This window comes from Mesoplodon bidens (assembly GCF_964165515.1).
Source record: "Mesoplodon bidens genome assembly, chromosome: 9".
NCBI lineage: Eukaryota > Metazoa > Chordata > Mammalia > Artiodactyla > Ziphiidae > Mesoplodon > Mesoplodon bidens.
The window spans coordinates 12,801,198-12,818,357 of NC_138166.1; the positions used below are offsets into that span (position 1 = coordinate 12,801,198).

Genomic DNA, 17,160 nt, shown 5'->3' on the forward strand with positions numbered 1-17,160 from the left:
GAGTCACTTTTTAAGTGGTGGAAGCAAAATTGGAATTGTTTCAGATGGAAGGGAGCTGAAGTGTCTTAAGGGTTAGCAAAGATTTGAATACCCAAAGCTAGCAAAATAAATACTCCAAACCCGAGCGGACTTGACCCCTAGGAAGCATTTGCCTGCCCTCACAGTCGCGGTCTCTCTCTCTTTCATTAAGGAAGGTATCCTTTAAAATTTAATCATCCTGATAGGGTTGTCAGCCAGGGTCAGACTGTCACGTGGTAAGGAAGCCTTCTCCCTGCAGGTCCTTGGAACAAGGTCACACACTTAGCGGGTTGGCCCTTTGAATACTAATAGTTCTCAGCTCTGGAAGGAACCTTAAGCTAGGGACAAAGGCCCAGCATTTCCCAGTGCGTGTGATACTTATGTTCTCAGGTAGGATTAAGCATTTTCAGAGATTTTTTTTACTAATCTGTACATGTTTCAAGCTTTATGAAAGTGGGCAGTTTGTGATGATCACCTTGGGGATGTGCATAAGTGCAGTAGGTGTTTTTTAAAAACTATAATAATTAACGTAATCAATTAATACTTCAAACCTGCTTTCTTAGCAGCTCGCCTAACTAGCCCCCTTTCAGCAAAAGCTGAGTAGAAAAGAGGTTTTGCTTTTAAGACCAACAGATTGGAGCGCTGCCACATAAGTGCAGGTGTAAAGATAAGCAGATCTCAAGAGAAAAGTCCTTTGTAGAATAGTCTAACTTTGTAAATAAGACTAGGTCACTGTTAGCCTTGGGGGATTAACTGATCTACAAGACCATGCTGGTGATTCAGAGGGGCAATGATTGATTGAAATGACTAGGATGAAAACATTTGAAATGGGACTTTGTGGATTTTATTTATATGTCACAGTGGGTGTGAAGAGGTGGGCCACTAATAGAAAATTTTTCCTGAGATGTGTAGCTCATTACGGTTAATTTCTAAATTGCTAACCTATTTCTAGTCTTCTCTGTTTTGCAGTAAACGCTGTTCATAAAATGGTGTTGCATCTGGTTCCCAGACCTGATTATATATCAGAATCACTCGGGGAGCTTTTACGAAATACAGATTATTGTAGAGTCCTATATGCAGAGATTTTGAGTCATTAAAGTCTGGTATGTTAGAATAAACCTTTTTTTAAAAACACAACAGCTGATTTTGATGCAGAACCAGACTTGGAAATTATTTCCATATTTTTACTAGTTATCTTGAAAATTTTTCTCTTTTTAAAAAAATGATTAAGAGTACAACAAGTCCAAATTACAGCCCTTATAAAATTATAGTAAGCTAAATTGGAGAACAGGATGTTTAATTTCCTAGAGACTTACATCCTCACTGGCATTTTTCTCCATCGTATCAGTTCATTTAAATTCAGCCCTAATATGTTGGCATAGTAATTTATTAATTAAAGAACATATCCCAATTAATTTTATTTTATATTAAGATGGTGTAGTTATCAGTGTATGCCGAAGTAACAATTTTAGGGGCTCTTAACTGAGAACTAAAATAATGTTTTGTAGGAATTTTTAAAATATAAAATTTGTAGGAAAACCATTTTTGAGCCATCACCTTTAAAGTTTTCTCTAGTTCCTTAATTCAGTGTAGTATCTTTGAGGTTAAGTAGTATAAACATAGGAACATTTTAGAATGATGAGCATAATAAACACTGGAATCAGAGTCTACTCAAGAAAGTTGTAGGTTTTTTTGTTTGTTTGTTTTGTGGTACGCGCGCGTCTCACTGCTGTGGCCTCTCCCGTTGCGGAGCACAGGCTCCGGACGTGCAGGCTCAGCGGCCATGGCTCACTGGCCCAGCCGCTCCGCGGCATGTGGGATCTTCCCGGACCGGGGCACGAACCGGTGTCCCCTGCATCAGCAGGCGGACTCTCAACCACTGCGCCACCAGGGAAGCCCAAGAAAGTTGTAGTTTTTCTGTGCACCTTTTAAAAAAGGTGACAGAAACCCTAGAGTCAATAATTTTTCAACATCTCTTCCATTGTACTTTCATGATTTAAAACCATTTTCTAATACTGGTTTTCATGTATTTTTTACCGCAACCCACAAGAAACACATTAGGAAATGTCACCACCAGTGCATGTGTGTGTGTGTGCCTTTGTGTATAACTGAAATAAATATATAACTCAACACTTTACTAAAAGGGATGCACACTCAGATTTCCTATTCTGTTTTTTTTTTTTTTTTTTTTTTTTATAAAATGCTGGTCATGGGTGAAGGGAGTCAAAAGATACAAACTTCCAGTTATAAATACATCCTGGGGATGTAATGTACAGCAGGGTGACTACAGTTAATACTGTATTGTATATTTGAAAGTTGCTATGTGAGTATATCTTAAAAGTTTTCATCATAAGAAAAAAAATTCTGTAACTATGTATGGTGACGGATATTAACTAGACGTATTGTGGTGATCATTTCACAATACGTACAAATGTTGAATCATTATGTTGTATGCCTGAAACGAATACAATGTCGTATGCCAGTTATAACTCAAAAACAATGCTAGTCATGTCCCACCGAATTCTAACATTCCAGGGCTGTTATCTTCAGCAAAAGAACTCAGTGCTAGTTTGAACTCATAGAAACTGAGTAGAATGGTGGTTGCCAGGGCCGGGGGCGTGGGGTACTGTTATAAAACCAATAAGTTCTGAGGATCCAGTGTACAAATGATGATTATAGTTAACAGTATTGTGTTATATACTTGAAAGCTGCTAAGAGAGTACACCTTAAACGTTGTCACCACAAAAAAGAAGTGGTAATTATGTGAGGTGGTAGAGGTGTTAACTAACCCTACTGTGGTAATCATTTGACGGTATATATCAAATCAACATGTTGTGTACCGTAAACTTCCACAATATTCTGTAGGTCAATTGTATCTCAAAAAGCTGGGGGTGGAAAACGAACAAGGAGCTGGTATATTTTTTAAATGGTGCGACAGCGCCACCTAGTGGGTGTATCCCGCCAGTTACATGTTGGTCAGATCTCTGTTCTGAATAAAAAGTAAACTTGCTTTCTTTAAAAAACATGAATATGGTTCTATATTTATGCTTAAAGAAATAAAATCTGAAATGAGTCATATTAGAAGTGTACTAATGTTAATTTTCTATTTCAAAATCTTCAATTATTGTTTGTTCCTTACAGGGAATAAAATGAAACTATTTCTTCAAACTTTCTTTCTCCATAAAGTCTACCTTTTAACTATCTTTGTATTTGATATTCTGCCTTTAGGACAGGGTAACCTTCAGGAGGATAATTGTAAAAAATAATGCCAAAAAGAGAAAAATGTATGAAAGCTTTATTGAGTCACTGCCATTCCTTAAATCTTTGGAAGTAAGTATATGTTTGTGCTTTTATTTTGTTTTGCTTTAAAAGATTCTATTTTGTTAGGAATACTTAGTTCTGTAGAAGGTTTCTTTGAACAATAATCTATCCATATTTTCATTTGAAAAGATTACAGTGTTTTTATAGCTTAGTATCTCTTTTACTGCCTGTAACTGCATTTGTTTTGTCGTTTACCAGTAATAGACCCCTAGGAGCATCTATAACATATTTATATGTGGTCTCTATCTAAAAGCAGACTTAAACTAATCACATAAATGTAGGCAAGAGCCTTTATAGGAAGAGGTTATCTAAATACAGAATGTCCTCACTGGCCTCTCCTTCTTTATTCCTTTCCTCCTTTTCTCTTAAAATTGACAGTCTAAGGTCTCTCTTTCTTGACAGTCTAAGGTCACTTATTCACATGGTGAACTTGGCAAATCCCCTGGCTTTAAATGTCTATTATGGTGATGCTTCTTAAAATTGACATCCCCTGCCCTTGAACACTAGACTCATTTCTCTAACTGCATATTTAACATTTCTTCTGGGATGTCTAAAAGACATCTCAGACCTAACACGTCCCAAACCTCCTTCCCTCTCTTCCCCACCTTAGCGATAGCAATGCCATCCTTCTAGCATCTCAGCCAGAATCCCTGGGGTTGATGGACCAGTCTGATAACATGTCTCTTTGTTGGCTTGTCAGTATCCACCGAGTAGCAATTCGGGCCACATTTCAGAATGCATATTGGGCAGCTGATCTTCTCTAGCCGCAGATCTCTTTAAATAAAAATAGGTCAGGGGTTGGAAATTCAAATGCCTTGAGAGCCAGGTACATAAAAAGAAGAAACGGTAAACTTGAAAACATGTGCTCCATCTAAAGAAACACCTGCTAGTCCACCAGAGTTTATTTTTGCTGCATGGAAATAAGGGCTGAGTGTTGCTGAATGCCCTGATTTTTCAAGAGAAGCTGGAAATGTAAGTTTTTATGAAAAATTTGTTTAAAATGCTGGCAGTTAATTAATATAACACACACATGCACACACACAAACCCACACACCTGCTCAATTTATTTGGCCTATAGGCTACCATTTTTAAACCCCTGAAATAGTTATGACTACCTGATTAGTCTGTTTAGTATAGTTGTCCTATGTTTCCACGGGGATTGGTTCCAGGACCGCCCCGGTGGATACCAAAACCTGCGGATGCTCAAATCCCTCACGCTGGGCCCTCCTTAGCCCCCGGGTTCCACATTTGTGGATACAGAGGGCCAACTGTATATTTATTGAAAAGTATCTAAATATAAGTGGACCTGCACGGTTCAAACCCATTTGTATTATCAAATACAACTGTATTTGTATTATTAAATACAAATACAGTATTACCAAGTGTATTATCTTTTTTCCTTTATAGGTTTCTGAGCGCCTGAAAGTGGTAGATGTGATAGGCACCAAAGTATACAACGATGGAGAACAAATCATTGCTCAGGTATAATACTCTGTATGGAATTCAGTTTGGGGATATTTTCTAAAAGACTCTTATACACTGTAAGTCGTGATAAAATTTTCATGTGTGTCTACAATTAGTAGGTAGTGATGGGTTAAATGAATATTCTATCAAATGACCTGTTAAAAATGGTTTAATTTACAGCCATCAGGCTATTTGAGTATTTTTATTTTTGTAACTAACTCTTAATGAATATGTATTAAATCATCAAATGGATTTTTGCATAATTTTATATTTGTACCTGACATGAAGGTCACATGTATAAAGAATGTCATTTATAAGAGGAAAACAAATGGTAATCACTCCATGAGATTTATTAATAGGGACCCAGAAGGTTCATTGGAAGATGTAGAATTTTGCACAATCGGTTCATTGGCAAAACTTCCTGAGGCTGCTTCCTGATGAAATAAACCAAGAAGGGAACATGCTGCACCATGTACTGTACTGGCTTACAGGCACTATAGGCACTAAGGGGGCCAGCATGCTCTTTAACCCCTAATGCTTTTCTAAGATCCCATTGGAACCAGAAGCAGTACATACGTATCTTGGTTAGAACAGACCTACCAAGAAGTAGGATTTATGAAGACAGTTAAAGTTTACAGATAAAGCATACTAAAGATAGTGCCTTATATCCTAGTTACAGTTTTGAAGCATTGATTGCATGATTTAAACAGATTTTTAACAAATTCTGTAATTTTTGTATCACAATATTACACTGTATTGTAATCTTTATCTGAAATATCGTCTTTCGAGATATGTGAAACAAGATTCAAGGTGTGTGAGGCTGAGAAAAGAGTAATTATTTTATTTTATTATTATTTTTTAACATCTTTATTGGAATATAATTGCTTTACAATGGTGTGTTAGTTTCTGCTTTATTACACAGTGAATCAGCTATACATATACATATATCCCCATATCTCTTCCCTCTTGTGTCTCCCTCCCACCCTCCCTATACCAACCCTCTAGGTGGTCACAAGGCACCGAGCTGATCTCCCTGGGCTATGCGGCTGCTTCCCACTAGCTATCTGTTTTACATCTGGTAGTGTATATATGTCCATGCCACTCTCTCACTTCATCCCAGCTCACCCTTCCCCCTCCCTGTGTCCTCAAGTCCATTCTCTATGTCTGCCTCTTTATTCCTGTCCTGCCCCAGGTTCGTCAGAACCTTTTTTTTTTTTTAGATGCCATATACATGTGTTAGCGTACAGTATTTGTTTTTCTCTTTCTGACTTACTTGACTATGTATGACAGACTCTAGGTCCATCCATCTCACTACAAATAACTCAATTTCGTTTCTTTTTATGGCTGAGTAATATTCCATTGTATATATGTGGCACATCTTCTTTATCCATTCATCTGTCAGTGGACACTTAGGTTGCTTCCATGTCCTGGCTATTGTAAATAGAGCTGCAATGAACATTGTGGTACATGACTCTTTTTGAATTATGGTTTTCTCAGGGTATATGCCCAGGAGTGGGATTGCGGGGCCATATGGTACATCTATTATTAGTTTTTTAAAGAACCTCCGTACTGTTCTCCATAGTGGCTGTATCAATATACATTCCCACCAACAGTGCAAGAGGGCTCCCTTTTCTCCACACCCTCTCTAGCATTGTTTTTAGATTTTTTGATGATGGCCATTCTGACTGGTGTGAGGTGATACCTCACTGTAGTTTTGATTTGCATTGCTCTAATGATTAGTGATGTTGAGCATCCTTTCTTGAGTTTGTTGGCAATCTGTATATCTTCTTTGGATAAATATCTGTTTAAGTCTTCTGCCCATTTTTGGATTGGGTTGTTTGTTTTTTTGATATTGAGCTGCATGAGCTGCTTGTAAGTTTTGGAGATTAATCCTTTGTCAGTTGCTTCATTTGCACATATTTTCTCCCATTCTGAGGGTCGTTTTTTTTGTCTTGTTTATGGTTTCCTTTGCTGTGCAAAAGCTTTTAAGTTTCATTAGGTCCCATTTGTTTATTTTTGTTTGTATTTCCATTTCTCTAGGAGGTGGGTCTAAAAGGATCTTGCTGTGATTTATGTCATAGGGTCTTCTGCCTATGTTTTCCTCTAAGAGTTTTATAGTGTCTGGCCTTACATTTAGGTCTTTAATCCATTTTGAGTTTATTTTTGTGTGTGGTGTTAGGTAGGGAGTGTTCTAATTTCATTCTTTTACATGACTGTCCAGTTTTCCCAGCACCACTTATTGAAAAGGCTGTCTTTTCTCCATTGTATATTCTTGCCTCCTTTATCAAAGATAAGGTGACCATATGTGCATGGGTTTATCTCTGGGCTTTCTCTCCTGTTCCACTGATCTATATTTCTGTTTTTTGTGCCAGTACCATACTGTCTTCATTACTGTAGCTTTGATACTACAAAGACTATACTAAGTCTGAAGTCAGGGAGCCTCATTCCTCCAGCTCTGTTTTTCTTTCTCTAGATTGCTTTGGCTATTCAGGGTCTTTTGTGTTTCCATACAAATTGTGAAATTTTTTGTTCTAGTTTTGTGAAAAATGCCACTGGTAGTTTGATGGGGATTGCATTGAATCTGTAGATTGCTTTGGGTAGTATAGTCATTTTCACAGTGTTGATTCTTCCAAGAACATGACATATCTCTCCATCTGTTTGTATCATCTTTAATTTCTTTCATCAGTGTCTTATAGTTTTCTGCATACAGGTCTTTTGTCTCCTTATGTAGGTTTATTCCTAGGTATTTTATTCTTTTTGTTGCAGTGGTAAATGGGAGTGTTTCCTTAATTTCTCTTTCAGATTTTTCATCATTTGTGTATAAGAATGCAAGAGATTTCTGTGCATTAATTTTGTATCCTGCTACTTTACCAAATTCATTGATTAGCTCTAGAAGTTTTCTGGTAGCATCTTTAGGATTCTCTGTGTATAGTATCATGTCACCTGCAAACAGTGACAGCTTTACTTCTTCTTTTCCGATTTGGATTCCTTTTATTTCTTTTTCATCTCTGATTGCTGTGGCTAAAACTTCCAAAACTATGTTGAATAATAGTGGTGAGAGTGGACAACCTTGTCTTGTTCCTGATCTTAGAGGAAATGGTTTCAGTTTTTCACCATTGAGAACGATGTTGGCTGTGGGTTTGTCATATATGGCCTTTATTGTGTTGAGGTAAGTTCCCTCTAAGCCACTTTCTGGAGGGTTTTTATCATAAATGGGTGTTGAATTTTGTCGAAAGCTTTTTCTGCATCTATTGAGATGATCATGTGGTTTTCCTCCTTCAATTTGTTAATATGTTTTATCACATTGATTGATTTGCATATATTGAAGAATCCTTGCATTCCTGGGATAAGCTGCACTTGATCGTGGTGTATGATCCTTTTAACGTGCTGTTGGATTCTGTTTGCTAGTATTTTGTTGAGGAGTTTTGCATCTGTGTTCATCAGTGATATTGGCCTGTAGTTTTCTTCCTTTGTGACATCTTTGTCTGGTTTTGGTATCCGGGTGATGGTGGCCTCTTAGAATGAGTTTTGGAGTGTTCCTCCCTCTGCTGTATTTTGGAAGAGTTTGAGAAGGGTAGGTGTTAGCTCTTTTCTAAATGTTTGATAGAATTCGCCTGTGAAGCCGTCTGGCCCTGGGCTTTTGTTTGTTGGAAGATTTTTAATCACAGTCTCAATTTCAGTGCTTCAAGTGCTGTTTATATTTTCTGTTTCTTCCTGATTCAGTCTCGGAAGGTTGTGCTTTTCTAAGAATTTGTCCATTTCTTCCAGGTTGTCCATTTTATTGGCATATGGTTGCTGGTAGTAATCTCTCAGGATCCTTTGTATTTCTGCAGTGTCAGTTGTTACTTCTCCTTTTTCATTTCTAATTCATTTGATTTGAGTCTTCTCCCTTTTTTTTAAAGATGAGTCTGACTAATGGTTTATCAATTTTGTTTATCTTCTCAAAGAACCAGCTTTTAGTTTTATTGATCTTTGCTATTGTTTCCTTTATTTCTTTTACATTTACTTCTGATCTGATCTTTATGATTTCTTTCCTTCTGCTAACTTTGGGGGTTTTTTGTTCTTCTTTCTCTAGTTCCTTTAGGTGTAAGGTTAGATTGTTTACTTGAGATTTTTCTTGTTTCTTGAGGTAGGCTCGTATTACTATAAACTTCCCTCTTAGAACTGCTCTTATGCATCCCATAGGTTATGGGTCGTTGTGTTTTCATTGTTATTTGTTTCTAGGTATTTTTTGATTTCCTCTTTGATTTCTTCAGTGATCTCTTGGTTATTAAGTAGTATATTGTTTAGCCTCCATGTGTTTGTATTTTTTACAGATTTTTTTCATGTAATTGGTATCTCTAGTCTCATAGCATTGTGGTTGGAAAAGATACTTTATATGTTTTCAATTTTCTTAAATTTACCAAGGGTTGATTTGTGACCCCAAGATATGATCTATCTTGGAGAATGTTCCATAAGCACTTGAGAAGAAAGTATATTCTGTTGTTTTTGGATGGAATGTCCTATAAATGTCAATTAAGTCCATCTTGTCTAATGTGTCATTTAAAGCTTGTGTTTCCTTATTTATTTTCATTTTGTATGATCTGTTCATTGGTGAAAGTGGGGTGTTAAAGTCCCCTACTATGATTGTGTTACTGTTGATTTCCCCTTTTATGGCTGTTAGCTTTTTCCTTATGTATTGAGGTGCTCCTTTGTTGGGTGCATAAATATTTGTAAATGTTATATCTTCTTCTTGGAGTGATCCCTTGATCATTATGCAGTGTCCTTCTTTGTCTCTTGTAATAGTCTTTATTTTAAAGTCTATTTTGTCTGATACGAGAATTGCTAGTCCAGCTTTCTTTTGATTTACACTTTCATGGAATATCTTTTCCATCCCCTCACTTTCAGTCTGTATGTGTCCCTAGGTCTGACGTGGGTCTCTTGTAGACAGCATATATACAGGTCTTGTTTTTCTATCCATTCAGCCAGTCTATGTCTTTTGGTTGGAGCATTTAATTCATTTACATTTAAGGTAGTTATCGATATGTATGTTCCTATTACCATTTTCTTAATTGTTTTGGGTTTGTTATTGTAGGTCTTTTCCTTCTCTTGTGTTTCCTGCCTAGAGAAGTTCCTTTAGCATTTGTTGTAAAGCTGGTTTGGTGGTGCTGCAATCTCAGCTTTTGCTTGTCTGCACAGGTTTTAATTTCTCTATCGAATCTGAATGAGATCCTTGCTGGGTAGAGTAATCTTGGTTGTAGGTTTTTCCCTTTCATCACTTTAAATATGTCCTGCCACTCCCTTCTAGCTGCAATCTCAGCTTTTGCTTGTCTGCACAGATTTTAATTTCTCTATCGAATCTGAATGAGATCCTTGCTGGGTAGAGTAATCTTGGTTGTAGGTTTTTCCCTTTCATCACTTTAAATATGTCCTGCCACTCCCTTCTAGCAGAGTTTGTGCTGAAAGATCAACTGTTAACCTTATGGGGATCCCAATGTATGTTATTTGTTTTTTTTCCCTTGCTGCTTTTAATATTTTTTCTTTGTATTTAATTTTTGGTAGTTTGATTAATATCTGTTTTGGCGTGTTTATCCTTGGATTTATCCTGTATGGGACTCTCTGTGCTTCCTGGACTTGATTGACTATTTCCTTTCCCATATTCGGGAAGTTTTCAAGTATAATCTCTTCTAATATTTTCTCAGTCCCTTTGTTTTCCTCTTCTTTTTCTGGGACGTCTATAATTCAAACGTTGGTGCATTTAATGTTGTCCCAGACATCTCTGAGACTGTCCTCAATTCTTTTCACTCTTTTTTCTTCATTCTGCTCTGCGGTAGTTATTTGAACTATTTTATCTTCCAGGTCACTTATCCGTTCTTCTGCCTCAGTTATTCTGCTGTTGATCCCTTCTAGAGAATTTTAAATTTCATTTATTGTGTCGTTAATCACTGGTTGTTTGCTCTTTAGTTCTTCTAGTTCCTTGTTAAACGTTTCTTGTATTTTCTCCATTCTGTTTCCAAGATTTTGGATCATCTTTACTATCATTATTCTGAATTCTTTTTCACGTAGACTGCCTATTTCCTCTTCATTTATTTGGTCTGGTGGGTTTTTACCTTGCTCCTTCATCTGCTGTATATTTCTCCGTCTTCTCATTTTGCTTAACTTACTGTGTTTGGGTCTCCTTTTCACAGGCTGCAGGTTCGTAGTTCCTGTTGTTTTTGGTGTCTGCCCCCAGTGGCTAAGGTTGGTTCAGTGGGTTGTGTAGTCTTCCTGGTAGAGGGGAGTGGTCCCTTTGTTCTGGTGGGTGAGGCTGGATCTTGTCTTTCTGGTGGGCAGGACAGCGTCTGCTGGTGTTTTTTGGGGTGTCTGTGACCTTATTATGATTTTAATCAGCCTCTCTGCTAATGGATGGAGTTGTGTTCCTGTCTTGCTTGTTGTTTGGCATAGGGCGTCCAGCACTGTATCTTGCTGGTTGTTGAGTGGAGCTGGGTCTTAATGTTGAGATGGAGATCTCTGGGAGAGCTTTTGCCATTTGATATTACATGGAGCCGGGAGGTCTATGGTGGACCAATGCCCTGAACTCGGCTCTCCCATCTCAGAGGCACAGGCCTGACACCCAGCCGGAGCACTAAGACCCTGTCAGCCACACGGCTCAGAAGTAAAGGGAGAAAAAAAGAAAGGAATAAAGAAAAAAGTAAAATAAAATAAAGTTATTAAAGTAAAAAGTAAAAAAAAAATTGTTAAGAATAAAAAAATTAAAAAGTAATAAAGAAAGAGCAACCAAACCAAAAAACAAAACCACCAATGATAACAAGCCCTAAATAAAAACTATACAAAAAAAAAGGGACAGACAGAACCCTAGGAGAAAGGGTAAAAGCAAAGCTATACAGACAAAATCACACAAAGCAGCATACACACACATGCTCACAAAAGGAGAAAAAGGGAAAAAATATATATACCTATATATTTTTAAAAAAAGAGAGCAACCAAATCAATAAACAAATCTACCAATGATAATAAACTCTAAATACTAAACTGCGATAAACATAAAACCAGAAACAAATTAGATGTGGAAAGCAAACCCCAAGTCTACAGTTGCTCCCAAAGTCCACCTCCCCAATTTGGGATTCGTTGTCTATTCAGGTATTCCACAGATGCAGGGTACATCAAGTTGATGGTGGAGATTTAATCCGCTGCTCCTGAGGCTGCTGGGAGAGATTTCCCCTTCTCTTCTTTGTTCACACAGCTCCTGGGGTTCAGCTTTGGATTTGGCCCCGCCTCTGCATGTAGGTGGCCTGGGGGCGTCTGTTCCCGCTCAGACAGGACGGGGTTAAAGGAGCAGCTGATTCGGGGGCTCTGGCTCCCTCAGGCCGGGGGGAGGGAGGGGTACAGAGTGCGGGGCGAGCCTGCGGCGGCAGAGGCCAGCGTGACGTTGCAATAGCCTGAGGCACGCCGTGAGTTCTCCCTGGGAAGTTGTCCCTGGATCACGGGACTGTGGCAGTGGCGGGCTGCACAGGCTCCGGGAGGGGAGGTGTGGAGAGTGACCTGTGCTCGCACACAGGCTTCTTGGTGGCGGCAGCAGCAGCCTTAGCATCTCATGCCCGTCTCTGGTGTCTGTGCTGTTAGCCGCGGCTCGCGCCTGTCTCGGGCGCGTTCAGGCGGTGCTCTGAATCCCCTCTCCTCACACGTGAAACAGTGGTCTCTTGCCTCTTCGGCAGGTCCAGACTTTTTCCCAGACTCCCTCCCAGCTAGCCGTGGCGCACTAGCCCCCTTAAGGCTGTGTTCACGCCGCCAACCCGTCCTCTCCCTGCGCTCTGACGGAACCCCGAGCCTCAGCTCCCAGCCCCGCCCGCCTCGGCGGCCGAGCAGACAAGCCTCTCGGGCTGGTGAGTGCCGGTCGGCACCGATCCTCTGTGCGGGAATCTCTCCGCTTTGCCCTCCGCACCCCTGTTGTTGCGCTCTCCTCCGTGGCTCCGCAGCTTCCCCCCACCCCACCCCCCGTCTCCGCCAGTGAAGGGGCTTCCTAGTGTGTGGAAACCTTTCCTCCTTCACAGCTCCCTTCCACTGGTGCAGGTCCCGTCCCTATTCTTTTGTCTCTGTTTTTTCTGTTTTCTTTTGCCCTACCCAGGTACCAGGGGGAGTTTCTTGCCTATGGGTAAGTCTGAGGTCTTCTGCCAGCGTTCAGTAGGTGTTCTGTAGGAGTTGTTCCACGTGTAGATGTATTTCTGATGTATCTGTGGGGAGGAAGGTGATCTCCACATCTTACTCCTCCGCCATCTTGAAGGTCTCTCAAGAGTAATTATTTTAGAAGGCACATAAACAAGTAAATCAATCAATCCTCCCACACTTCCCACATACATACAGATTAGCGCAGTCAGGGATTGGGACGACGTAGAGACAAATTAGAGAACAAGGCTGAGGGTCTACGATATAAATTGAAAAAACCGCAAAGTATAGAGCTTTTGAAATGATTTTTTTCAGATTACTTTGAAATAATTATAGGTTCACAGGAAGCTGCAAAAAGTCCCATGAACTCTTCACTCAGTTTCTCCCAGTGCATCTTGCATCGCTAGTACAATATCAAACCTAGGAAAGTGACATTGGCACAACCTACAGGACTTAATTCATTAGTTTTACATGCAATTTGAGCACGTTTTGAAAGCAAAATTACATGGCTGTCGATAGACTCATTATGATTTAAGATACTTGAAAATTTAACATGAAGCTCATATGAAAACCTGATATAAAGGTAAGGGAAAGGAGATATGTATACTAAGAGTTTATTAAAGGTTTCTTTAGATACTAGTTGTCTTTTAAGCATTTATAAACATACAGGTCTGCACTATAGTATAGTATAATCGAGACTCAACATTCCTTGTGATATAATCTGATACCCTATTTCTTGAATTCTACTAAAGAGTTCTGAAATACCTGAGTTTCTCCAGAATCACTTTGAGAGGCTTAGGGAAGTCAGTGTCTGCTATCTTCCATAATTATACTACTGTACTTAATTCAGAAGGCGTCATTGGAAGTCAAGGCAGTTTGTTTAAAATCCAAAACGAGAACATGGCTATGTGTAGTTAAAAATGGCAACACTTTCTTTTAGAAATCTTTTTGGGGCCTTGAGGTGGCTTGTCAGTAAACTGGCATCTAGAGCTTGGTCCCCAGCCAGATGCAGGACAAACATCTGGGCCCACACATACTACTCCCTAAGAAGTCGGCTTGCTTTCTTCTCTTTGGGAGTCGCTGGGTTATCTTGGGTCGCCATGCTGATGCTTGTAGATTAGGACACACAGAGTGGCACATTTCAGCATAGGAGCAGCTGACAGAGGCAATGCTGCTGGGAAACGGTGCTATAGCATTTCTAACTATGTGCTTTATCCAGGCTGCAGTTCAGGCAAAATTTTTACCTCAGTGTTTTTTTGCCATATTTTCTTGGCTAGTTTTAGCAGAAATACCATGCTAGATAGTATATCATTTCAGATAATTTTTTACAAACGAAATTGTTACAATGTAATTGTCGATCTTAATGTCTCAACTTAGGAGGGGACATAGCCTGCTCCTGTGGGGTTTCACCTTTCAGGCAAATCACGGTGGGATTGATTTCAGGGGCGTGACGGGCGCCAGGATTGCCGTCAGCTAAACTTGCATTTTCACCCTCGGTTTTTGTTTTATTCTGATAGGGAGACTTGGCTGATTCTTTTTTCATTGTAGAATCTGGAGAAGTGAAAATTACCATGAAAAGGAAGGTAAGTCCTAAAAATCCATGAAATGTTAGCAAGAAACATAATAGATTTTCCTTCTGATGTTTAGACTAAAGTTAACTTTTATTTTTCTTAAACTGAGTCAAAGTTAATACTTTCCATCACCTTGTCAGGGTAAGTCAGAGGCGGAGGAGAACGGTGCAGTAGAAATCGCTCGGTGCTCTCGGGGACAGTACTTTGGAGAACTTGCTCTGGTAACTAACAAGCCCCGAGCTGCTTCCGCACACGCCATCGGGACCGTCAAATGTTTAGGTAGGACTCACACAGCCCTGGGCATGCTTGCCCTGGTTGAAATCATTCTGTCTGCGTTGTACGTATTCATGTTGTACGGATTATCTTACTGGGTTCACAAGTTTTATGGTCCCCACAAAATACAACAAGGTTAGGATTCATTGCATTATAAAGTCGATTTGTAGAAGCCAATATTTTTCCTTTAAAAATTTTCACACACTTATATATTGTGTTCTTTTTTATAGGCATGAAATAACATTTTAGTATGTCATTAAAATAAGAATCCTGAGTACCAAATTTTATATCGAATTTTTAAAATAAACAACATACACTGTGTTCCTCCAAAAAAGAAGGCTCAAACAGCATTTTTATAAGGTACACTAAGCTTTGAAGGGCAAGCTGGAACGTCTGTAGGAATACTTACTCGTCTTGTACTAGGAATCAAAGGTTCAAGCTTGTTGGAGCACAATAAAATCTTGTTCAGCTGTTTATTACTTCTGTGTACCACACAGCAGCTCAGCAGAAATGCCATCTTCAGCTGGAAGACATCTATATATGGCTGAGATTTTATATATGAGACATAACTTAGTTTAATAATGAAAAATATAATTCAGGAGGTATCAGTATAGGTGACATTTTCTCTCTTTTTTAAAAGATTTATTTTTTTATTATTTATTTATTTATATTTGTTTTTGGCTGTGTCGAGTCTTAGTTGTGGTGCATGGGTTCTTCATTGCGGCATGCGGGATCTTTGACTGCAATGCGCGGGCGTCTCTCTAGTTGTGGCATGTGGAAAGTTTTCTCTTCTCTGGTTGTGGCGCCTGGGTTCCAGAGCGTGTGGGCTCAGTAGTTTGCAGCACGCGGGCTCTAGTTGAGGCGCGTGAGCTCAGTATCTGTGGTGTGCAGGCTTAGTTGCCCCGTGGCATGTGGGATCTTAGGTCCCTGACCAGGGATGGAACCTGCATTCCCTGCATTGTAAGGCAGATTCTTTACCACTGAGCCACCAGGCAAGTCCCTAGGTGACATTTTCTTCAAAGAAATGATTCAAAAGTAATTAGCTACTCTGTGCTCTTCATCCACAGTTCAGTAGCATAAATTTAGCTTCGATGTTCTTAAGATTTGCAAATATCCTCAGAATTTTCTTAGAGAATTGACTTTTTCAAAGGTTTTAAATAATATATTATTAATCAAGGGTTATTATACTTGGATGAAAAAGAAGACAATTAGAAGCTGACAGGTAATTTCCCTGAGTAGAGGTATTAGACAGTAGGAGTAAAGACGATGTGAGTGAAATCCCATTAATTATTCTCTATAATAAATTATTATATTCACATTAAATTTGAGAAATACAGAAAAGGTAGGAAAAAGTAAGAGTCACCCAATACCACCACCACCCAGCAATTTCCACATCCTATTATAATTCTCATCTTTTTTATTTGTATGGGTTTTCTGTTTTAAAATAGTTTTGTAAACTGCTTTTTTCATCCGTTATAACTTAGGCATTTTCTCAGATTTATTACATCAGACTGTAACATTAGGTAAATATACACATTATGAATTATTTAATCATTCCCCACAGTTAAATAATTTGTAGCCGCGGAGCAACTAGGCCCGTGAGCCACAACTACTGAGCCTGCGCATCCGGAGCCTGTGCTCCTCAACGGGAGAGGCCACAACAGCAAGAGGTCCACGTACCGCAAAAAAAAAAAAATAATAATAATAATAATAATAATTTGTGGAGTTTGGCTCCATTTTGGGGGGTCGGGGAGAGCTTTTTTGTGTGGGTGTATGCAGAGACTACTTTTCCACATATAGGACTTTTCCTGAGAAATGCTTTTTGGAAGTGGGTTTTCTTTTTATGGTTTTTGATATATATTGCCAGATCACTTTTATTTGTACTTATTTACACGTACCAACAGTGCAACAATGTCTGTTCACTCTATTGTCAACATTGCCTTTTTTACTTCTGCAAATTTGAAAGGCAAAAAAAAGTATTTTAATTTGTATTTGTATGATAGTATGATCATATTTTCATGTGTATATTATAAATTCAGTTTTAGAAAATGCTCGAGATAGGCAAGCTAAGCGACATAGAGCACATACTTACACAGTGGATAAAATCATTATTTTGGCTGCCATTTTGAATTGACCATAGTGTAAAAGAATAAAAATCATAAAAGGTAACATTTGGATTCTTCACAACATAGCATCGTAAACTCTGAGAAGGGAAAACAAGATAGAAAGCATTCTCTTGCCGCCCTTGAGTTCATATTACTAAGGTGGTGACATCAAAACTAATTTATTTTTAAAATTCCAAGGTCTTCACATAACAGTCCCTCATTCTTTTAACCTAGATCAGGAACCTCCAATAGGACATCATATTGCC

At 38.9% G+C, this 17,160-nt stretch overlaps 1 protein-coding gene across 2 annotated transcripts in view; it reads left to right on the plus strand.

The window, feature by feature from the left end:
* Positions 1-17,160, plus strand: part of PRKAR2B (protein kinase cAMP-dependent type II regulatory subunit beta) — a 114,172-nt gene that overhangs the window by 94,646 nt on the left and 2,366 nt on the right. For both annotated transcript variants that reach the window (XM_081243894.1, XM_081243895.1), the window contains exons 7-10: positions 3,247-3,348; positions 4,747-4,821; positions 14,463-14,528; positions 14,657-14,795. In XM_081243894.1, the coding sequence (XP_081100020.1) occupies positions 3,247-3,348; positions 4,747-4,821; positions 14,463-14,528; positions 14,657-14,795 (382 nt within the window). The remainder of the gene's footprint in view (positions 1-3,246; positions 3,349-4,746; positions 4,822-14,462; positions 14,529-14,656; positions 14,796-17,160) is intronic.